The sequence below is a fragment of the Ambystoma mexicanum genome, chromosome 3q (assembly GCF_040938575.1).
Source record: "Ambystoma mexicanum isolate Mex_15411 chromosome 3q, UKY_AmexF1_1, whole genome shotgun sequence".
Taxonomy (NCBI): Eukaryota; Metazoa; Chordata; class Amphibia; order Caudata; family Ambystomatidae; genus Ambystoma; species Ambystoma mexicanum.
The window spans coordinates 1,207,085,563-1,207,109,393 of record NC_090926.1 but is presented as its reverse complement, the minus strand read 5'-3'; the positions used below and the strand labels follow the sequence as shown (position 1 = coordinate 1,207,109,393).

General features: G+C 47.5%; 1 protein-coding gene across 2 annotated transcripts in view; it reads right to left on the bottom strand.

Moving 5' to 3' along the window:
* Window positions 1-3,330: 3,330 nt before the first annotated feature.
* LOC138447756 (sphingosine 1-phosphate receptor 1-like) overlaps window positions 3,331-23,831 on the bottom strand; it is a 108,996-nt gene continuing 88,495 nt past the window's right edge. For both annotated transcript variants that reach the window (XM_069604077.1, XM_069604076.1), the window contains exon 2: window positions 3,331-8,509. In XM_069604077.1, coding sequence (XP_069460178.1) covers window positions 6,987-8,144 — 1,158 coding nt within the window. In that variant the 5' untranslated portion in view covers window positions 8,145-8,509 and the 3' untranslated portion in view covers window positions 3,331-6,986. The remainder of the gene's footprint in view (window positions 8,510-23,831) is intronic.

The window sequence follows — 23,831 nt, the reverse complement described above, 5'->3', positions numbered from 1 at the left end:
ACGGCAATGTGTTTGCCTTGGAAACAAAACGACACGGAGCAACACGGGTTAGAATCCCGGGTCCGTGCTTAGAAACCTCTGGGTATTAAACACGTTATAAATATCCTATCATATCATAAACTTAAACTTGGGGATAGGTGGTTTTTGAGGAGCCACTATGTCATCAGTGCCGCTGTCACATGAGAACATGTCAAAAGGATCATACTTCGACCTATCCTTCTGGATCTTACATTTTATTCCCTCTAGTGTCTTTAACATGGCGTCCTGAATTGCGGTACACCATGCTTTATCTTTCACTCACTTTTCAGAGGAATTATCCATAGGTTTTTCCAGTTCCTTTAGAATTGTAAAAAGTTCCTTGGAGTCATGCTGTGCTTGCTCTATTCTTGATTCCAATGAATCCTTTTTAGCCAGTATCACCATTCTTTTATATTTTTCAGCAGTACTACTATATGTTAGCTTATCACGATCTGATTGGGATCGATTCCATACATAGTAACCTTTCCTTTTACATTTTCTAAGGGTCCTCAACTCAGGGGAGAACCATGCGTTTCTCTTTTTCGGTGCCACTAATTTAGTTTCAAGTGGTGCTAGTGCATTCATGGCACTCTCCATTGACTTTGGATAAGAATTAGTTCTTTGTTCAGGGTACGCATGTTGGGGAGATTAATAGGGGTAACATCCATTGTTGCACATTTTCTGGCTTCACTTTCCCAGAATTTCTCGCAGTGATCCAGGATTTCACATTTGCCAGAGACTTTATTTTATTGGGACCAAGTATGGAAACATGAATGAAGAAGTGGCCAGACCACAAGCATGGTGTAATCTTCGGTTTACTTAGTGAAATGTTGTATGTTGCGATCCTGTCTAGTATGTTACCTTTTACATGTGTGGCTTCTTCAACACACTGGGAGAAAACAATAGTAGTTAATATTCCCCCGATCTAAAGCCTGTGTAGCCTTTTTGTTGCCTTTCCAGAGATTTAAATCACCCAGCAACATGAATTTAGAGTACCGTTTATACAATGGCAATATCAAGCTGCCCAATTGGGTTATAAAGTCCTTCATAATTGTAGGGGGCCTATATATATTAGCAGAATGCTAATGTTGTGGTGACTTCAAGCCTCACCTTGATCAGGAGGGCATCACGACTACTGATATTTGTTTCCCAAAATGTCCAGATGCGTTTTATGAATAAAGGCTACTCCACCCCCAGTTTGTCTAGGTCCGTTTCTATAATGTATAATATTATTAGCAGACGAGGCAAAGACCATGGAGGGACTGGCAGCATCATGAAACCACATTTCCGTGATTGCATCTTCAAATCCTGCTGCATCATCTACAAGGCTGCCAGCCTGAAGTCCCCAAGCTACCTCACTGAGAAACCCAGCATCTCCAAAGGCCTACGCTCCACCAGAAGTAAGGACACGTGCACACTTGATCTCCACTTGTGCAGGAAGGAAAAAACCAGAAGACAGCCCCCCTCGGTCTATGCCCCCAGACTCAGGAAGGGCCTCCCATCAATACCAGGCTCGATCCTACAGTTCAAGAAGGGGTTCAAGACCCTCCTCTTCAAGCAATGGCTCATCCCCAAGACCTAGGTCCACACACCCTCCGCTCCCTACCCTACCACCTCCCCCAATTTCCTCTCCTGGTTGCTTGCAGATTTTTTGCTGCCAAATTCCTTGTCCTCCCCACTCCATCTCCCCCATCGTCAGCTCCACACTACCTTGTATCTCGGATTCCCTCACTGTGCAATCCCGCCATGACTTGTAAAACACTCCGTTGCTTCCAGATTTGTGCTCAATGAATACCCTAATATTATTGAGAACACTGTTTACAAGGTCATTGCTGCCCAGTTCTTTTTTACAGGGCAGATGTAGCGGTGTGCTCTTAAGAGCATTTAGGTTTTATCCAAATAATCTCATCCACAGGCCTAGTGCCTAGACTCAAGCATATTACTTACAGAGAAGGTGCATGGACAAATAATCTCATCCACAGGCCTAGTGCCTAGACTCAAGCACATTACTTACAGAGAAGATGCATGGAAAAATAATCTCATCCACAGGCCTAGTGCCTAGACTCAAGCACATTACTTACAGAGAAGGTGCATGGACAAATAATCTCATCCACAGGCCTAGTGCCTAGACTCAAGCACATTACTTACAGAGAACGTGCATGGACAAATAATCTCATCCATAAGCCTAGTGCTTAGACTCAAGCACATTACTTACAGAGAACGTGCATGGACAAATAATCTCATCCATAGGCCTAGTGCCTAGACTCAAGCACATTACTTACAGAGAAGGTGCATGGACAAATAATCTCATCCATAGGCCTAGTGCCTAGACTCAAGCACATTACTTACAGAGAAGGTGCATGGACAAATAATCTCATACATAGGCCCAGTGCCTAGACTCAAGCACATTACTTACAGAGAAGGTGCATGGACAAATAATCTCATCCATAGGCCCAGTGCCTAGACTCAAGCACATTACTTACAGAGAAGGTGCATGGACAAATAATCTCATCCATAGGCCCAGTGCCTAGACTCAAGCACATTACTTACAGAGAAGGTGCATGGACAAATAATCTCATCCATAGGCCCAGTGCCTAGACTCAAGCACATTACTTACAGAGAAGGTGCATGGACAAATAATCTCATCCATAGGCCTAGTGCCTAGACTCAAGCACATTACTTACAGAGAACCTGCATGGACAAATAATCTCATCCATAGGCCTAGTGCCTAGACTCAAGCACATTACTTACAGAGAAGGTGCATGGACAAATAATCTCATCCATAGGTCTAGTGCCTAGACTAAAGCACATTACTTACAGAGAAGGTGCATGGACAAATAATCTCATCCATAGGCCTAGTGCCTAGACTCAAGCACATTACTTACAGAGGACGTGCATGGACAAATAATCTCATCCATAGGCCTAGTGCCTAGACTCAAGCACATTACTTACAGAGAACGTGCATGGAAAAATAATCTCATCCATAGGCCTAGTGCCTAGACTCAAGCACATTACTTACAGAGAAGGTGCATGGACAAATAATCTCATCCATAGGCCTAGTGCCTAAACTCAAGCACATCACTTACAGAGAAGGTGCATGGACAAATAATCTCATCCATAGGCCTAGTGCCTAGACTCAAGCACATTACTTACAGAGAACGTGCATGGACAAATAATCTCATCCATAGGCCTAGTGCCTAGACTCAAGCACATTACTTACAGAGAACGTGCATGGACAAATAATCTCATCCATAGGCCTAGTGCCTAGACTCAAGCACATTACTTACAGAGAAGGTGCATGGACAAATAATCTGGTGCATTCATCACAAAAAACTTTTTAATTAAAAATTCAGTTATAAAAACTCAGTGAAAAGGCACTTAATTTAACACATTTACAATTGGACACAGTTTTTACACATTTACATGCAATGGGGGCAGTGCCGCCATTTTTGTTTTTTCACAACTAGCTCTGCACACTTATATACAAAAACACTGTACATATGCACATTCATTTTTTGTCTGCAATTGTGAGCAATCGCTTGGGGCTGCAGCCACTGTTAATCTGTAACTTTCTCTAGGGCCACCTTGTAGCACTTGACATTTGAAGAGTGATCTGTGAAGGAACGCTGCTGCACCAGTCTTTGCGCATGCTGCGTGCCACCGCCCACAGCTATCTCTATTCTTTGGATCTATCACTGCTGCCGAGTTTTTGGAACATACAGTAAATCTTGTGACTGGGTTCTCTCCAGAGACCCCCTCCCCACAACCCCAAAAAAAGAGAGCAACTTTCGTATGAGGGACAATTTGCAATGATTGCACAATTGCAAATGTAAGTGTATTCATTTTAGCGAACACCTTTGCAAAATCTTTAAACAAACTAGTTGACAGTGGGCAACTTTCCTATGTTGGGTGGTTTAGGCTATGATGAGTAAGGTTGCACAATTGCCCCGCTTATAAATATGGCACCTAATTTTATGCCAAACATTAACCAGCCCTTTCACCCTCCATACGTTCTGGGCTGCCCATTAAACTCTATTTTGTGTAACAGCACATGCTTCTCGTAATCATCTTTTTAGCAGGCACAGTTTTATAGAGGATATGGGGCATTTGCAATACAGTTTTATGGCACCAAGATACCCTTCAAGCTTTTTGGGATCACACACACTATTTTCATTAAGCCCCTGCCTCCTACTCACCTTTTCGGCACACTCACTTAAGCATTAGGCTGCCTTTGAAGGTGAACGGTGGCACCTGTGTTGGGGTAAAACTGCACACATCACTTATGCAACCATGGTGGCTGAAAGGCAATGCAGGAAAGGTTGCAGGAATTAATGAACACGCTGCCAAGTGTGTGTGAGGACTTGGAAGCGTCTGTTGTGTCACTTGTCAAAGTCTGGGTACCTGATGCTTCCTTCTCACTGCTGACTGGCAGCTGAAGCAGCCATGCAACATGCCCACCTCTAGCACTGCCACAGTATACCCATTGCTTAAACAACTAGCCCAAGCCCATCCACTGCCAACGCCAGTCCTGGGCAGTGTTGGCCCTACTAGCACTGCCACATTACATGACATTGTTTGTTTTGTTTATTTGCACTACTACTAATATTGCCCGTCCCAGGATAGCACCTGGTAACCCTTCACTCTCGGCAATCTTGGAGAACAGTACGCCTCCTTCACTATTGATAATATTCCAATTAAGGTCTCAAACCATGTTAAAACACTCGGAGTCTACCTCGACTCTGACCTGTCAATGGACAGACAGGTCAATGCCATCGCCGCCTCTTCAGCCTATTACACCAAAGTCCTCAACGCAGCCAGGCCCTTCTTGGCCCGTCAAAGCTGCCTCACGATTGCCAGGGCAATCGTCGGGTCAAGACTTGACTACTGTAATGCCCTTCTCGTCGGGACTTCCAACAAAAACCTTGCCAAACCTCAGCTAGTCCAGAACAATGCTCTAAGGGCAGCCACCGGCACCGCAAGGAGAAACCACATCTCCGAAATCAGAAGGCAAGTACACTGGCTCCCGGTTAAAGAAAGAATGGTCTTTAAAATTCTTGCCCTCACCCACAAATGCCTTCACGAACTTGTCCCCCCCTACCTGACTAACAGAATTACCAGGCACTCTGCCACAAGACCGCTCAGATCCATCTACGCCAACACCATTGTTACGCCTACCTCTCGGAAAGTGCGCGCTGGTGGCTCCAGTTTCCCTACCCTAGCAGCCACGCATTGGAACGCCCTGCCTCCTCACCTAAGACTCATTGAGTCCCACCTAGCCTTTCGTAAGGCTATCAAAACCAGACTCTTTGTGTGAATTACATCTGTATCCTCCGCTGCCGATATGCCTGCCAATACTGTAACTAAGAGCCTCTGGCACCCGTATGTAATCTCAAATCTGTGTATCCTCTGTAACAGCGCCTCGATGCCTTTTGGGCTGCAAGTGCGCTTAACAAACGCAAATAAATAAATAAAAACACTGCTGGTGCTGAGCAGTATACTCATTGCTCACGTGGACAGCTCTAAGCAGTATACCCACTGCTAGCTCTACCACCTCTATGTAGTATCCAGACTGATAACACTGTCACCTTGGCGCATTGTACCCACTGCAAGCTCCACCCCCTCTTATACCCTCTGCAAAACACTGCTACCTTGAGCATTGTTCCCACTTCTAGCACTACCACCTACAAGTCATATATCTGCCGATAACACTGCCACCTTGGAGCCCTGCACCCAATGCTAGGTCTACGACCTATGAGTAGTATACCCGCTGATAACACTGCCACCTTGGAGCACTGCACCCACTGGTAGGTCTACCACCTATGAGTAGTATACCCGCTGATAACACTGCCACCTTTGAGCACTGCGCCCACTGGTAGGTCTACCACCTATGAGTAGTATACCCGCTGATAACACTGCAACCTTGGAGCACTGCACCCACTGGTAGGTCTACCACCTATGAGTAGTATACCGCTGATAACACTGCCACCTTGGAGCACTACACCCACTGGTAGGTCTACCACCTATGAGTAGTATACCCGCTGATAACACTGCCACCTTGGAGCACTGCACCCACTGGTAGGTCTACCACCTATGAGTAGTATACCCGCTGATAACACTGCCACCTTGGAGCACTGCACCCACTGGTAGGTCTACCACCTATGAGTAGTATACCCGCTGATAACACTGCAACCTTGGAGCACTGCACAAACGGCTGGGTCTACCACCTATGGGTAGTACACTCAATACTGACACAGCCAGCCTGGGGCAGTATTTCCATGCACTCATAGCTTCTGCTTTCCTAGATTTTTGTGGGTATGAGTGAAGAATGCAATGCATTATTTATGACTAGAATGTTCTTAAGATTTTACTTTTTGCACTAGCTTGGCTCCCTTTTTGGGGATGATTGCGGGGGGAGGGGGGATAGCTACAGACGTTCTGGCACTCAAATGATACCATATGTTCCTTCAAAACTCTTTCTTTCCGAGTCGACCAGCTCTCTTCAGGAGCCATGCACTGTATGGATTACAGTCCAAGTCAATTCCCAAATGTGGCATTTCCAACTTAGTCTCTTTTCAAGGTTTATTCTTGGAGGTGCCCTTCATGATTAGAAAAACCTGAAATTGACTGATAAAGTGCTTTGCTGTAAAATGTTTGTGTTGCTCCACCCCCTTAAGGAGGGTCTCACCAATCAGGCTTTCGCCCACACAGTCCACCCATTTCGCATTGAATATCGTGAAGGCAAAGTGCTTCTTGGTTTTCTTTTAAAAACAAAGATGTCCTTCAAATGATACCTCCGTTTCAAGGCACTAGAGTGGTTTGTGAGAGGGGAGGTTGAAGCATGTTTTCCCACATATGAGCTTGGAACACCCTCAAACTTTTAGGACGTTCAGAAAATACTTCATTTTGACATGCAACCACACAGTGGGGAGGGAACACTGAATAATCCAACATGGCTGTTGCTGGGGCATTCAGTAAACCAACGCTTTCGGCACCAGCGCCTTGATCGGTGTCGGAGTCCCATTGCCCGTGGAGACTGTGGTGTCCAACCCTTCCTGTTTGTGGGAGGACTTCTCCGACTTGCTATTGCTACACTCCAGGATGGGGAAGATGCCAAAGCGTCTAGTCTGGCCCTCCTCCGTGGCCACACAAAGGCAGCACAACAGCTTGGCGATGGCCCGCCGCATGTCCTTGCTGGTAAGTGTGTAGATGATGGGGTTTAGCAGAGAGTTGAACATAGCCAGCCCCAAAAAGTAGTCTGCCCGGTACAGGACCGGGCAAGCCTGCGCTTCGCACGATACGTCGAAAAGGAGCAGGAAGAAGAGGGGCAGCCAGCATGCCACGAACGTGCCCACCACAATGGTCAGTGTCTTGAGCAAGGCCATGTACTTCTGGGACTTCTTCAGCATGCCCTTGCGCACGGTGCCCAACCGCTGGCTGTTGAACTTGACGATGCGGTAGATGCGGGCGTAGAGCACCCCGATGGAGACCAAGATAGCGATGAAGACGGTGATGCAGAAGAGGATGTAGTTCTTGGAGTAGAGCGGCAAGACGGTGGAGCACTCGGGCAAGTTATGGATGCAGTTCCAGCCAATGATGGGCAGGATGCCAAGAAAGACCGACACCAGCCAGCTGGCGGCGATGAGCAAGAACATGCGGCCCTTTTTATCACCGTTGTAGAGTTTCATGCGCACCATGGTGATGTGCCGCTCAATGGCGATGGCCAAGAGGCTGAGGATGGAGGCGGCCAGCGTAATGAAAACGCCACCTTCCCGGATGAACCAAAGGATGGGTGTCAACTTCAGTGTGTTTGCTCCGGATAGGATGATGTTGACGGTGTAGGCAATACCGGCCAAGAGGTCGGACAGGGTCAAGTTCCCCAACAGGTAGTACATCGGCGAGTGGAACTTCTTGTTTTTCCAGATGGCCAAGAGCACTATGAGGTTCTCGGCCACGATGAGCAGGCAGATGACCAGGAAGACAATGGCTTCTGCCTTCAAGCCGCCCTTGTATTTGCTGGTGGTGAGCTTCCCGGTGTAGTTGTAGTGCAAGGCGATGATGTTGTTGTTGTGGTATTCCCTGAAGATCCGTACGAGCCTGGCAGGTGACTCCCTGGGCATGAACTCCATCTCTGCGGGAGAAGAGGGTTGGGCGGCGTCCCGCCAAGTCTCCAACCAACGGACACTCCGGCTCTGGAACGCTAGCCACCACTACGTGATGACATCACCATGTTTGTCCTTTGTGAAACAAAATATTTTCATGCCCGGCTCGTCCAGAATGCCGTTTCCTTTTGTGATCTGGCACTTACAGGATCAGAGTTTTACCACAAAGCTTTGTTTTTGTTTTTAACGACCTCGTTCCGGTCGTGGAACAGGAAGCGTCAATGGCGCACGTGGTTTATGGCTACTATGCGTGTGTTGTTCGCCGGGTGGCAGTGTTGTGCCGCTCTTCTGGCTCAGGCTCCGGTGGCTGGAGACCACGTGGTGAGAACGTCCTGCAAGGAGGAGAGAAAGCCGAGAGTCAGTGCTATTCGCACGCAGTAGCACGCCACATTTAACCCTTGCAGTACATTAGCCAATCACTCTTTTTAACACTCCGCTTCTCAGCCCCAAAGCATTGCGTTGTTGCGCTGGAGATGCATAGCTGTGGGTGATTGGGTAGGGTGCAGCCCCTGGGCAGCTTGCCACCTATTGGTGGTTGCCAGCGCATGCGCCAGGGGTGAGCTCATGCCAGTTATTGGAACCCTGTAATTTTCGGGAAATTTGACCTGGACAAAACCCCCCCCCCATGGCCAAAATTACTCACAGAGCGCTCTGTGGTTCAGCCTTGGGGTACAGTGAACACGAGCACACAACGTGTTGACGAGAGAGAATGAGAAAGAAAGGGAAAGAAAGAAAGAGAAAGGAGAAAGAAAGAAAGAAAGAAAGAGAGATGCACGCAGTAGACAACACGAATATAAAGAGCAAAGAAAAACGGAATAGCCGCGTAATTTCCATAACACTATAATTTTTTTAAAGCTGTCAGTCACCACATCAATGGCACGCTTCAATCCCCCCCCCCCCCCCCCCCCCCCCCGAACTCCCTCATGCCCTCAGTATGTGCCCTGCACAAGTATCCACAGGCTGTACAGGAAGAGAAGAACGTTCCAGAAAACAGTATAACTTTACAGGCGTACCTCTCTCTAGCCACAAACTCTCCCACAAAACCCGCGTTTAATGAAAATACTGCACTTAATCAGCCCATTACACGCTCACTGGGGTCTCAACAGGCGTCACATACATCATATTCGCAGCTTAATTAACATATGAACTAATGCGTCCCACACACACCCCTTCACTCTAGCTAGGCCATATTGTCTGAATACAGCGATAACCTCATTGGTCGAGGGTGGGCAGGGAAGAGAGGAGCTCGCCAGCCCGTTTGCGATGGCCTTCGACAGGGCTCAGGGCCGCTAATGAGCCCTTTCTGCCCCCCCCCCCCTCCACTCCCCCAACGCGAGAGTAGCGCGTGGGGCTGAATGGCCGTTTTTTGTTGAGGACATGTCATGTAACTACGAACAAAAATGGAAAATAGTGAAAGGAGTAAGTTCCATTTCATTTTCCATGGTGTCCATGGCGGTGGAGTAAGGGCCAGAGACCAGTGAGAGCAGGTAAGCCCACTGGCGTGTGAGGGGACTTGGAATTTCTTGGGTGTCCATGGGTCATATGGGTAGGGCAGGCAAGTGGGTACACGGATAGGGGTGGCGGGGGTACCCATGGGGGGCACACAAGTGACTGAGGAACGTGACCGGGAACCGATGAATTCCACCCGTGTTTCCATCCTCATGACTGACCAAACGCCCTTCCCCGGGGCCAATCTACAGCATTCAAACCAACGTTCGATGCTCTTTTGGCCGACATTTCTATTTTTATTTTGTACTCACTATCAGTGACCTACAGGGGTCTTTCCGAATGAGGATGAATAAAGGCGGGTTGGCGATGGCGATGGGGTCTGCTGTAAGTTACGTGGGGTGGGGTGGCTGGTGGGGAGGGTATGGGGCCGTTTCCGGTGTGGTGAAAGGTTTGTTTGTTTGTTTAATATAGAGTAAGCCAAACCCAGAGGTAGCTGGGCGCAAACATTACAAAGGATACTTGAGAACTTAATTACAGAGCAATGCAAGGATACTTAGGAAACTTGGTTACATACAGGGAGTAACAAAAATGGTTGAAGCAGCAACCATAAGTTGGCAGTGGTCGAGATGGAACCCAGTGACATTCCTAGATACAAGCAGCAAATACCAGAGGTATATTTGGTAAAGGCAGGGCAAAGTAATCAGAAAGGGCATAGGGTGGCAAAGTGAAGGGTCATAAGGGAGGAGAAGTGGGCAAGTTAAGCGTCATTAGAGCATAGCCAGGTGAGGACCTTCCGTGAGGGAAGCGATGTAATCATTTGTGTGCATATGCAGCACTCCATGCTGTCCCTCCCACCTCTAAGCACATTAATAACATTATTACCCAGTTTTACGGTACTTGATTTATCGACCTCAGAAGGACGAAAGACAAAGTCATATTTTACATAGATATGTACAGTGAAAAAAAGTTGTTAAAGGGACGTAATAGTTAAAAGGTTTTCAATTTTAACACAAACACAGGCAATGTCTCTCAGTATGTATTTACATGATTATAAAAACAGGAAAACAATCAATAACACTCCTTCCTCCAGGGATGTTTATTCTGCCATTGAGGCCTTGTAGGCAGTACCAGCGCCTTGTGTGAGATTTCTCGCACAGGGCGACCCCCTTGCTGTACGTGGGCACGCAGCGTTATTGTTGAATAGGTGCTGGTGCCGCGCCTCTATCGCTCACTAATAGAAAGTCATTGACTGACACTTTATGTCATGTAAAGTGTCAGTAGATGACTTTCTATTAGTGAGGACGGTGATGTCACTTTACATTGTGTGAGCTGGCGGCGCCCTTTAGCGGTGCAGAGCACCTGTGTGACTGCACCATTTGATAGCACGTTGAGCCGGCTCTGCATGTAGGCCTATACATTGTAAATTGGCACTCTATGGAGTGTATATATGATATGATAGGTTATTTATAACACGCTTAATCCCCCGAGGTTTCTAAACGCGGACCCGGGGATCGAAACTGTGGTGCTCCGTGTTGTCTTGCTTTCAAGGCGAGCACGTTACCCCTGAGCTATCCTCCCAAGACAGATAACAATAAGTATCTCTCATATGAAATTGTTTATGTTCCTGGCACGAAGAGCCCCAGTTGAGCAGCAGTCACAGGTGTTGCCATTTCTTTTTCAAAGTAAGAATGCAGTTACATTTCATGTGCACTTTCATTTTTTCTCCCATGCGTTTGTGGGTGTCTAAATACACTTTTTCCCATTTGAATATAGGTGAGCAAAAAAGCCAGCTGCAATTTAAAAAAAAAAATCTAAAGATAAACATGGATTCATGTAAAAATACATTCCATAAAACCAGTACCCTTAGTTGTAGTTAAGTTGCTCTAATAAAAATCTTTGAAATTCAGTAAATAAATATTTGTCATCACTGCTCATATGATACACATGGCACCCCAGATATAGGGGGGTAGCTGTAGTGCACAGCTTACCCCGAGAAGCTCAGTGTTTCTCGAGCTCAGCTTCTTCCCAGGCTAGACTACTCTAACAGCCTCTTTCTTCACTCCGTCCTCTTCAACTAATCCAGCATAGGCTTGTAAGACTTATCCTTGGCCTGAAGCCCAAGGACTACCCTAAAATCTCTCCACTGGCTCCCGGTTGTTGCAAGAATCAAATTCAAGACCCTTTGCATCACCCACCCACAAGGCTGTCTGGGGCCAGGGATCCCATCTCCTCCAACTGTCACTAAATACTCTCCTTCCGGATCCCTTCGATCTTCTGGCTCCACCGCTCTGTCGATCAAACGCTTCTCCAGGCAGAGAGCTGCGGGGGGGAGGCTGGGGGGGCAGATCTCTCTCCACAGCAGGCCCCCTCCTATGGAACAGCCTCCCTCTCTGTCTTGAACCGGACCACCACAAGTTCCACAAACAACTCAAGACCGTTATCTTCACCTCCTCCTTCCATCTCCTCCACCCGTACTAACCATACCCTCGGTCACTGAGATTGCCGGCCTGGTCCCTCAAGAGTCCAACAGGGTCCTGGCCTTCTGCCCAATCACCCCCAGAACTGCCCCTCACTGCCCTCTGGGCCCACACCCACCTGTCGGGTGGATCGCCTCTGCTCTGCACTTACCTGTTGGGCAGTAGAACTTCCTCTTTGCCTTCACCATGCACTCCCTGCATCCCCAATGGGCATATCTGGCTCTTTTGTTGGGAAGGAAATTACCATATCCCAACCCCCCTAGGCACTTTAGGGTGAGGCGAATCCCATGTGGAGACACGAGATGTGCTAAGGTGGGAGGAGGACGTATTAGGAGGCCCCGCACAGTCTAATTGTAGATGTTTAGAATTAGTGCACACATATAAACAGACGCCATTTTGTAGCTATGGCAGAAACATAGGACCTACATGGCAGCGCGTTATTACACGCCGCGGACTCGATGAAGAAACCCGAATAGGCCCAAGCAGAGAGAGACTCCGCGCTGTTAATTTCCACAGAAACCCTCCTTTCTTCTAAAACCGTTGCCAATATGTTTATCCCGAGAGAGAATGTATCCTGCAAAGCCATGAGGCTAGGCGCCTCACTGTACGTGTCATCACAACCAGGCCAGATCAAGCCTCCGACCCCCACCCATCCAAGTACAAGCCCCGGCCCGTACAACTGTCAAGTCCCAAGACCTCTGATTTCCAAGATACCAGCTGACCCCAGGCCACCAACCATAAACCAGGCAACCATAAAAGATCTAAGAGAATGGTCCCCCCCCTCTGTACTTTACAATGGCATGATTTGCAATGCGAGGTGCGGGGAGGGATAAAATATAGGTCAAAAGCGAGGGTGGATGCCGGACGACGCAACTGGGATGAGTGAAATGTGTGCAGGTCACAGTGGCCTCGAGCCACCACCTGTACCAGTCCACGATCATGCCAGGTGCCCTGTGTAGTAATAGAGTAGTACTGTTAGAATAATACATGTAATTGTGTTTCTGGCCTTGGTTCCCTGGAGACGATGAGTCCAGCTGACCCCACGTGATGGGGGGCTCCAACAGAGGCGGCTCCAAGATGTGTCTGCAGGTGTCCGCAGGGGACGCCAAGGAAGCCAGCAGCTAACAGACACCACCAAAACCGTGAGTGTGGGATGGGTGGGGAGTAGAGCAATCACTCCACTCCAGAAAGCCCATGCCACTCTATCCTACCCCCAAATAACATAGACTGCCATAATATTAGCATGTCCGCACCTGGATGGAATTGAGAAATGTTAGCATGCCCACTCTTAGATGGAATTGTGAATGTTAGCATGTCCGCTCCTAGATGGACTTGTGAATATTGGCCTGCGCCGCATCTAGATGGAATTGTGAATGTTAGCATGTGAAAGTTGCATTTAGAAAGTGTGCCCTATAGCCTCTCCTTGAATTTTAGAAATGTGCCCAATAGCCTCTCTGGTAAATGGAATTTAGAAGTGTGCCCAAGATCCTCTGTGAAAGTTGCATTTAGAAGTGTGCCCAATACACACTCTCGAAAGTTGCATTTGAAGTATGCCCAATAAGCTCGCTGTGAATTTAGTAGTGTCCACAATAACCACTCTGTGAAAGTTGCACTTAGAAGGGCGCTCAATACCCCCTCTGTGAAATTTAGAAGTGTACCCAATTACCCAATAACCTCTGTGAGAGTTACATTTAGAAGTGTGCCCAATAGCCCCTCTGGTAAATTGAATTTAGAAATGTTCCCAATAGCCTCACTGGAAAATTGATTTTAATAGTGCGCCCAATAGCCTCTCTGTGGAAAATTGAATTTAGATATGGGCCCAATATCCTCTGTGAAAGCTGCATTTAGAAATTATGCCCAATAGCCACGCTTTGAAAGTTGTATCTAGAAGTGCTACCAATAGCATCTGTGAAAGTTGATTATAGAAGTGTATCCAATAGACACTCTGGAAAGTTGCATTTAGAAGTTTGACCAATAGCCTCTCTGAAAACTTGAATTTAGAAGTGTGCCCAGTAGATGCTCCGTGAAAATTGCATTTAGAAGTGTACCCAATAGCCTCTGTGAGAGTTACATTTAGAAGTGTGCCAAATAGCCTCTCTGATAAATTGAATTTAGAAGTGTACCCAATTGCCTCTGTGTGGAAAATTGTACTTAGAAGTTTCGCCCAGTAGCCTCTCTGGGAAAGTTGCATTTAGAAGTTTGCACATTGAAAAAGCATACAACCCATCATATCACACCACCACGCTTACTCTCTCCTTTACATCACCACTCAACTAGAATACAGAGATACTATGACACCATTCGGTATAACTGTTCTCATACGAACATCCGCCGCTTACTCCACATCATTCTATGTAAACACTGCTGGTCTCACACCCCCAGCCAGGCGTTTTCCTCAGGCCTAACGCAGCCACATCCGTTCCGGATAAATCCTGCCAGAACGAACACATTCTCCTGATCTCTCAACCACCACACCTACCGATAAGAAGCAGCTATTACACAAGTACCGCACGAGCTGCACACATATCCGGTGCTCACACGCACCTTTTGACTCTCCCTACTCTCTCTACTGATCTGAACTGCGGTTCCCAAGGGCGTTCAACCTACCAGCGCCTTCAGACCATACCAATGGTATATAAGGCGCTATATAAGTGCAAAATAACATAACATAACATAAAGATGGACGGAAGAAACTGGGGCCAATGGCCTGGCATCCTCTATGGAGGAGGCTGACCACGCATAGGGTCGCACCAACCAGCCGCGTGGCTTATGAATGACGCTGTGTCCCATTTAAAGCTCTTTCTTGCACCTTTCTGCTCAGAATGTTCCTGGGCAGCAGAGTTCTTTGCTTGGAAACTTATTTTTTGTATAATTCAAACTGGTTATCCTTGCAAGAATCTCTTGGCATTTTTTCTCTAGTGGGTTGTATTTTTTCCTGCCATGAGCTTTTAGGTGCGTGCCTTCACTTCCTCCCCGAGGGGTCCCTAATAGCACTTACCCTCACCCAACCTCCCCCTTTTTTCACTTTTTCTTTCACTGCACTTACACGCTCCAAATGTCACAAGGCCTAGTAGGACCGCTACAGTCTTCTATTTATTCATTGGCAATTCCTTTTTATTTGCTCCCTTGTTCTCTTGTACCTTGTGGCGCTTTGAAACACTGTCTTGCTGTACAAGCGCCTTTTAAATATCCAATAAATAAGTACCGCAGCTGAGCATTGGGGCTCAGAGGGTCAGGCAGCGGTAGTGATGCCCAGGAACAACCTCAGGGCTTCATCTGTAGGAACTGAGAATGTGGCTGGCTTGGGACTCCGTGGAATAATTCATGCACTAGGTGGATGTGTGTTTGACTTCATGGTCACAGGTTTGAGTCCCGGCAGGTCCACTCACCCAGTCATTCATCCTTCCAAAGTCAATAAGCTGAGTAGCATTGGTTATCTGTTGGGAAATGCAGCCCTGGTCTTGAATCCAACCCTTAGATTGTCTATCTCCATGGGAGTGGTGATACGGTAGAAGGAGGGGTTGGGAGAAAGGTCGACAGTGAGCAGGGCTGCCGGGGTCTCCTCAGGGTGTCTTCAGGGTGGGCGCACCTTGAAGGTGGGTGGGAAGATTTATCACACGAGCAGAGGTTGGAGAGAGAAGAGCGATGCAGGCAGGTTAGGACAGGTTGGGACTCGCAGTTTATAAGAGACTGGGGCGTGGATGGTCGGCAGAGCAGGTAATAGGAGACGGATCAGCAGCTGCGGTAAGAAGGAAAGCCAGCGAGGAGGAAAGGGTGCAGGAATTTGCTGCAGGAGAGAAAACATCTTGGTGAAGCAGGAGGTAAAGTCATCAGTAGCAAAACGTTGGTGCATGAAAGGTTTGACAGGGTCTTTCCTTCTCTCTCTCATTTTATCTCGCTCCCTCATTTTACTTGGTGTACCCCAAATGAAAGGCATCAGTTGCACCAGTGACACCCTATTTTGTTTGTTTCAACATCTGTGTTCTGACCAAGTCCTTGATTATTCGATTGGCATAGAACCTTCCAGGCCGGGCACAAAATTCCCCAGGAACTTGCTCACACTCAATCCAGAGCCATATAAAAAATAAAACATTATCATTGTTAGTAGAACCTGTGTGTTCTTATTCTCGCTCGCTTTCTCTCTCTCTCACCCTCGTTCAATCTCTCTCTCTCGCTCTCATTCTCTCTTGTTCTCTCTCTTGTTCTCTCATTCTCTCTCGTTCTCTCTCTCGTTCTATCTCGTTCAATCTCTCTCATTCAATCCCTCTCTCTCTCGCTCTCACTCTCTCTTGTTCTCTCTCTCGTTCTATCTCGTTCAATCTCTCTCATTCAATCCCTCTCTCTCTCCTCTCATTCAATCCCTCTCTCTCTCCTCTCTCATTCAATCTCTCTCTCTCTCCTCTCTCATTCAATCTCTCTCTCTCCCCTCTCTCATTCAATCTCTCTCGTTCTATTCTCTCTCATTCAATCTCTCTCGTTCAATCTCTCTCTCGTTCAATCTCTTGCTCTCTCGTTCTCCCTCTCCCCCTCTCTTGTTCTCTCTCTCCACCTCTCTTGTTCTCTCTCTCCCCTCTCTTGTTCTCACTCTTCCCCTCTCTTGTTCTCTCTCTCCCCCTCTCTTGTTCTCTCTCTCCCCCTCTTGATCTCTCTCCCTCTCTCTTGATCTCTCTCCCCCTCTCTCTCCCTTTCTCGTTCTCTCGTTCTTTCTCACCCTCTAGTTCTCTCTATCTCTCTTGTTCTCTCTCGTTCTCCCTCTCATTCTCTCTCTCTCACGTTCTCTCTCGCAAATTTGGTGAGTTCTTATGATCAAACCCATCATTTTTGACTAAATCTGCAAGAGCATTGTATTTCGTTTTGCTCCTCATGGCGAAGGAACGCAGTGTCCCCTTGGGACACAACTGTCAAGGCAGCATGAGAAGCGACTAGGTCCACCATACCGAACATTTTTTGAATGTCTTTTTATAGCAATCTTACAGCAGATGTAAGAGTCACAAGTGAAGTATTTGGGGTCTGGCCGCCTAGGGCCATGTGACATAATGTTGGGCCAAAGCTTTGGAAACACCAAGGCCTGGGATGGTCTTGGTGTGCAAAGCGCCGCGTCCCTAGAGGTTCGCACGAAAACAGAGCTGTTCTGTTGGGTGTCCATGATGGGAAAGGCATCTTATTGGCCATTGCCTTGGGAATGCAAAACAAGGGGCTTCGGTTAATGGGAGGTGCTTCCTTGAAACACCATTTGCTGTATAGGCGCATTATAAATACTGAACAAATAAAAATAGAGGAGAGGGAGGGAGTCTGGCGATATCGTTACAGGACCTGAGAGGGAGCTTGACAGGCATTCATCCAGAGAGGGGAGCCATTCTCTTTTGGGTGGGTGCAGTTTGAGGGGGAGGACACATCCTAAAGAGCAATCTGGTAGACCTTCAGAGCCGGTGCATCATCATCATGGTAACTTAGTTGGGGTTTTTGGTTCGACAGAGAGAGAGGAGGGGTATAATGCATGGTATTCGCACAGTAATGCCGCCACGCCACGTCGCGTCAGTGCTCCATATTCCTGACACATCTCACAGGCGCAAAGGATTCTCAGTCAACATGCAATTAGTACAAGGGGTTCATACCCACATCTTATTGGTGCCGCAGGTTCCCAGTCTTTATCCCAGGGCTTACGTTTTGCATTTTCACTCAAGTTCCCAGCCTAACTCTCATTGGCCCTACACCACCCGTTCCCGGCCTGTACCATTCAGTCTCCCATTATTTCTGTTGGTTCCCATCAGAAATCTCTTTGGTGCTCCACATTCCCACCCAGAATCCTATTAGTGTGGTCGGTTTCCAACCTAGATCTTTCTAGTGTGTATGTATATCGGCCTATATACCACTGGTGATTGAGTTTCCCAGCATGCATGTCTTTGATGCTTACGTTTCCAACCCTGCCTTCCCATTGTTTCCATCAGTTCAGTACTGCACATTCCCATCCTGCACCCTATTAAGGCGAATGGTTCCCATCCAACATCTCACCAGTGCACAACATTGTCACTTAACATTGCATCTCGTATAGCGTAATGGTTCTGAACCGGCATTGCAATAGGGCTAAAGAGTCCCATCCTACATCCGATTGTTACTAAAGGTCCCAAGCCTGCATCTCATTGGGCCTGCATGCTGCCAGACTGGATCTCATTGGTGTTACAGGTTTTCACCCTGTATCATATTGGTGGAAAGGATTCTGATGAGCCTCGGGTGCAGCAGTGGGCTAAGAAGCCTAGAATGGCGTTAAATGTGATGAAGCCTTCTTCTGCGACACTTGGATCCTGCTTCGGCACCACGGCTGGTTCACTGTGCAATCAGAGTGCTCATAGGAAATGCTAACTGGAATATACTGCATTGTGGTGCAACCACAGAGTACTGAAAAGCACAAGCGAATACCAGCTAAATCTGGTAGAATTCCCGCTTCCTGTGGTGGTCTTATAAATTATCGGTGACGTGTGCATAATGGGACGTTTCCCGAGCATTTCAATGAGGCCTCGCTACTAGGGACCACCCGCACTCTGATAGCTCAGTAGATGTGTGAACTGCAGACTGCAGATTCAAACCGTGAGTCAGGTATTCTAGGCCAGAGTGTTATTTTAGGCAATATTTATAAAGCGCAACATCTTCCATTTGCATGGTGTCTTGGTGCTGAATGTTGCCTGGATTGTGGAGTCAATTTGAAGCATATGGGGTACGCTTGTGGTGGGTGTACCGTCGGGTTCATTCTCAATTGGTTATGAACACTGTATTGTTCTCTTAGTGTGATTTATGGTCAGGCTTATTCTGATGTGTGCTTTGAGAACCCGTGCGGTGTGTGCTATGGGCAAGGGCTCTGATGTGCCTTACTAGTGGGGGCACGTTGGCTGTTGTGCCACTTAGGCACCGTTTCCTTGAGCTTTGCAGTGCAGCCGCCCAGTCTCCAGTTCTGTGCCATCGCACCATGATTGTTAGCAGCAACGGTTCGGCCAATACTGACACCTGCCCTTGAAGCCTGGCATAGTTGAAGGTTTAATCACAATAAAAACAAGTTTAAGTTATTCGTAATATTACTCACACTTCCAGGCTCCACATTCTGTCCAGGCTACTGTGGCCCTTCCCTCCCCTGGCTGGGCGACTATTACATCACCACTTGGCCGCCCGCCACTGCCAATTATCCCACAAGCGCCTTTGTGTGGATTTCGGCATGCAGAATTGTAAAGCACGAATAGAGGATTATCAATGCGATGTGGGCAAAAAGAAAAGATTGTTTTTTCCATGGGTTTTATAGCTCCTACAAAACCCTGACACTGGTACATGAAGATTGGAAACGATTATTTCAAGGAGATCACAGAAGAGAAGAATGCTATTCTCTCACCCGTCCTCTAGTTCATCGCATTTACTTCACTTGCAATGTATTTCTGCCTTTGAAAATATTCACCTACTTCAGGGAGCGTATGGGTGAAACTGGCCAATTCTGGAAATTTTAATTGGTTACAACTGCCAGAAGTCTGTTAAAGTACCTCAACTGTTAGCCCCCCCACATGAAGACACTCAACGTGGACCCTACCCCCTAGCAAAATGCCCAATGCCCTTTAATTGGGCAATGACAGGAATAAATTGTGACAGTACAACTTTTTTCTAACGTAGAACTCTGCATTTCATAATCAGCACTTGAGGTTCGGTCCATCAGGGTTGACGCCACTTAACCCATTTGATGGAGAAAATCAGAGAGGGGACAATTCCTTAGCTCTAATTTTATTGGACATCTCCACCATCTAGGCCATGGTGGATTATACCATACCATCTCTCTACATCACATTGAATGTTGCACGGATGTTGAAAGACCAGCTGTCAATCAGATCTTTGCCTTCTGGGAGAACATCTGCGCTGGTCAGGGTATAAATAGAGAGCTCCAAATCATACATCACTTTGGTGAAGAGCGCACTAACACTTATGGGGCTTCCCAGGAGCCAGCCCTTGTCACCCTGGCTGTTTAACACTACCACGCTACCATTAACCCTCATTGGTGTGTCGATGACTGCCTTGTTCGTTCTTTCGGCATGAGATACCCAATTGACCTTTAAACGCGGCAGCAACACGGTAGATAACCTTCTCGTTACTACGTTACTAAGCGCTTGCCCTGCAATCAGGACTGAATGAAAGACGATCACTCGTGTTTAAATGCATGCAAGGTGGAAACCATCTTGTTTGGAGCAACTACCCATCAATCCCATTCTTTCCCTTGGCCACCAGCAATGGGAGCACTTCCAGAAGCAAGGAATCTAGTTATGGGTTTGGAGCCTGAGGTTTCCTCATTTCCCCAAACTAATACAGTGACATGCAAAGCCCACTTCCAGCTATACCGAAAAAAGCTCATCCTTCACGTGTCAAGAGCATTCGTTCATTCTAGGTTAGAGGCGTTATCTAGGGCTAAACAATAGTTGACATATAGGGTTTAGCTTATAGAACTAGGTATCGGCTTAGAGCTTACACCTAAGAACTGCAACTCAACTCCTAGAAAACAGGGCAGTGACACTACTCTTGGGTGTCAGGTCAAGAGACCACATTACTCCTAGCTCGCTTGCTCTTTCATTTGCTGGCGGTCAGAGAAGAGAACTATATTTAAAGTGCTCTGGATCGATCAAAATGGCTCCGGACCATTGAAAGCCTATGACCCAGACGCCAAGGACACAAACCTACTAGGCACCAGAGGTCGGCTCATGACATGAAACTGCACCCAGCCACCTATGTATTCAATCGGGATCACATGAAGGATAGTCTCCCGCTGCGCTTGGACCTAAAAAGTCTGGATCAATATATCGAGCACACTCCGATCTCATGGAGAGCACAAGAAATTCTAAAAATGTCATTGAAACAGGCTTTCAATTCATTAATGCCCTCGATTTATGGGCCTTGAATTATACTGGGTTGATGTCCACCCTCTTGTACTAACGCATGGTAATTATGTCACTCATGTTGCATTCAGGGCCAGCAATCCCTTGGTGCATTCATATAACTGGGACAGTGTGCCAATCCGAGGGACTCTCTCGCCTTTTAGCCAACAATTCGGTAAGTGGGGAGGGGGCGAGGGGAAAGAAAAACGGTGTGGGGGAAGAGGGCTGGAGATTCAGCCCACGTTCCTTGCCTCCTGATTGACTGCCTCCCTCGTTCTAATTGCTGGTACGACCGTGGCTCCTTACAGCTGCTTGGATGCCGATTGCCATTTCGAGTGTGTCCTGCCCCATCTCACCATTCCCCTCACTTTGCTCTCTAGAATTCCCTCTCCCTCAGCTGCCCCTTGTCCTTAGGCCGCCATTGCTGTCTTTGGGTTTCATCCTCTGGCGTGGCCTAGACACAGAAGAACGACTTGTGTCCTGCTCTACAGCCTTGTTCATGTTCAGTTTATAGTTTGAACCTGGCAACCAGCGCTGGCTCCAGGTGTTACGTTGTTTTTCTCTCTCCTTGTTGGCAATAGGGACACTACTGTGCCCGAGCTCTCCTTTCGTGCCCGCACCTTATGCTCCTGCCAATAAGCCATGCCTTCGAGCACTTAACACCCTGTATCGCTAGCGGGGTGCAGCAATAATGCTTCATCATTATATTAGAAATGGCTGGTCGTCGGTGCCTCCTAAGCTCACACACGTTAACCCATTTACACCACTGATTAATTAATAGAACATGTTGAATTACCATGAAATGATAGAATGGAGAAATGACCAAATGTTTTTTGTTGTTGTTAATGTGGGGGGAGACCCCAACCCCTGCACCTCTAACTTTAACGGTTACCCTTACCCCACCATAGTTTAATAACATGTCTCCACACTTTAATATAAAAATGCCAAATATGTTATCCAATATCTACACTGTTTCCATCCCCACTGTAGGGGTCTTACGCCACCTGGCCATGTCCGAAAGGTGGCATATTGCGACCCTGCCAGGGTGTCGCCAGATCTTAGTCTCTGGAAAGCAAGAGTGTGTTTAGGAAGGAGGGGATAGGAAAGTGAACGTAGACACAGAAAGACAGAAATCGGAGAGGAAAAACAATTGGGCCGCGTGGGAGGAGATATGGTTGTGGAAGCATGGATGAGTGCTTCTCAAATGTGATGTTATTGGTGACCGTTAGTGTTGGACTCGGGCGAGTACAGCTCGGATTAGAGCAGAGTTTAAAACCTTTACAAAAGCAGTGCGACAACAAAAAAAAAAATAGACCAGACTAAAGAGCTGGCTGGGACTCCAGACAACCACATCCAAATCTATTGGCCGTGAAGAGCAGAACGGGCGGGAAGGTAGATTGCGAGATTGCCATCTTTGTGAGAAGGTGGTGAGGGAGCAAGGTACAGATGCTTGGTGAGATCTGCCAGGCACCCACGTGGGCATCAGCCTCTGAACTGCTGGTGGCATATTAAGAGTTCCTTATCCTTGGTCTACATGCCTTCTGCGTACAGTGCAATAGAAACAACTTGCCAATCCTGGACATGCAGCAGGCCTGGCTATTAGCAACATTTAAAACTCCCCTTCAACGATTTAGAGGGAACATCCTGGCGATGTCCAAAACTCCCGGTGAAATGCATTGAGGAGCTATGCCCCAAGGTGGCGGGCCCACTCTGTAGGTAACGGCCTCCCGCCCAAATTAAGGGCCCTTAACCAGGGAAGCGGGCGCACTCTGTACGTAACAGCCCACCGACCAAGTGAAGGGCCCTTAACAAGAGTGGCAGGGCCACCCTGTAGATAACGGCTCCCGCCCAAGAAGAGGGCCTTTAACGAAGGTGGCCGGGCCATCCTGTAGGTAACGTTCCGCCGCCCACTGTTAAGAGCAAGGGGACATATTGCCATTAGCACCAGTGTAGATCCTACACGTGTGCTAATGGTTTCTTTTTATTTTTTTGTTACGAAAGAAAGAAAACGAACTTTCCCTTGCTGCCCGACACTGCATAGAGCTGTCAGCCAGGAAGTCCGTTTTCAATATTGAGAACCGACAGAGGACCAAATTCCGTGACTGTCCTTAAATACTTTAAATAAAGGGTGCCAAAACACATAGCTTCACTGCAAGAAATATGATATGATAGGCTATTTATAATGCGCTTAATGCCCAGAGCTTTCTAAGCGTGGACCCGGGGATCGAACCTGTGTTGCACCGTGTCGTCTTGTTTGCAAGGCGAGCACGTGGCCCCTGAGCTATCCTCCCGAGACAATAGGTCAGGTGACCCTTCTATCCGTCCCAGATCGGTAAAATGGGGTGCGATTTATTTGGAAATGAATGACCCCCGACATTACAGAGCTATGATGCTGCAAGACTTTGCCGGTGAGTGGGAAAGCCATCATCACGTGTGTTATTATTGATATTTACTCCCTTGCTCTTTTGGCAGGATCTTCTTTGCTCTACAGCCATGCCTCAGCTGTCTGCCCCCAGTGGGCAGGAACGGAATGTTCCAAAGGGTTCCGCCACAAGAATGACCCCTCTAGCTTTTCTCAAGGCTGCACCAGGAAAGGACGCGGGCTGCAATTCCTGCATCTGTTCTGGCGCCATCTTGCTTTGGGGGTGCACAATCTCTAGAAGTGTTCCGGGTGTTGTATAAAAACGTGACCTGCAAAAGTGTCCCAGGTCTCACATAATATGAGAGAAAAGGAGAGAGAAAGGGGGAGAGAAAGAGGGAGAGAAGGAGAGAGAGAGAGAGAGGAGATAGGAGAGAGAGAGAGAGAGAGGCGGAGAGGAGAGAGAGAAAGGGAG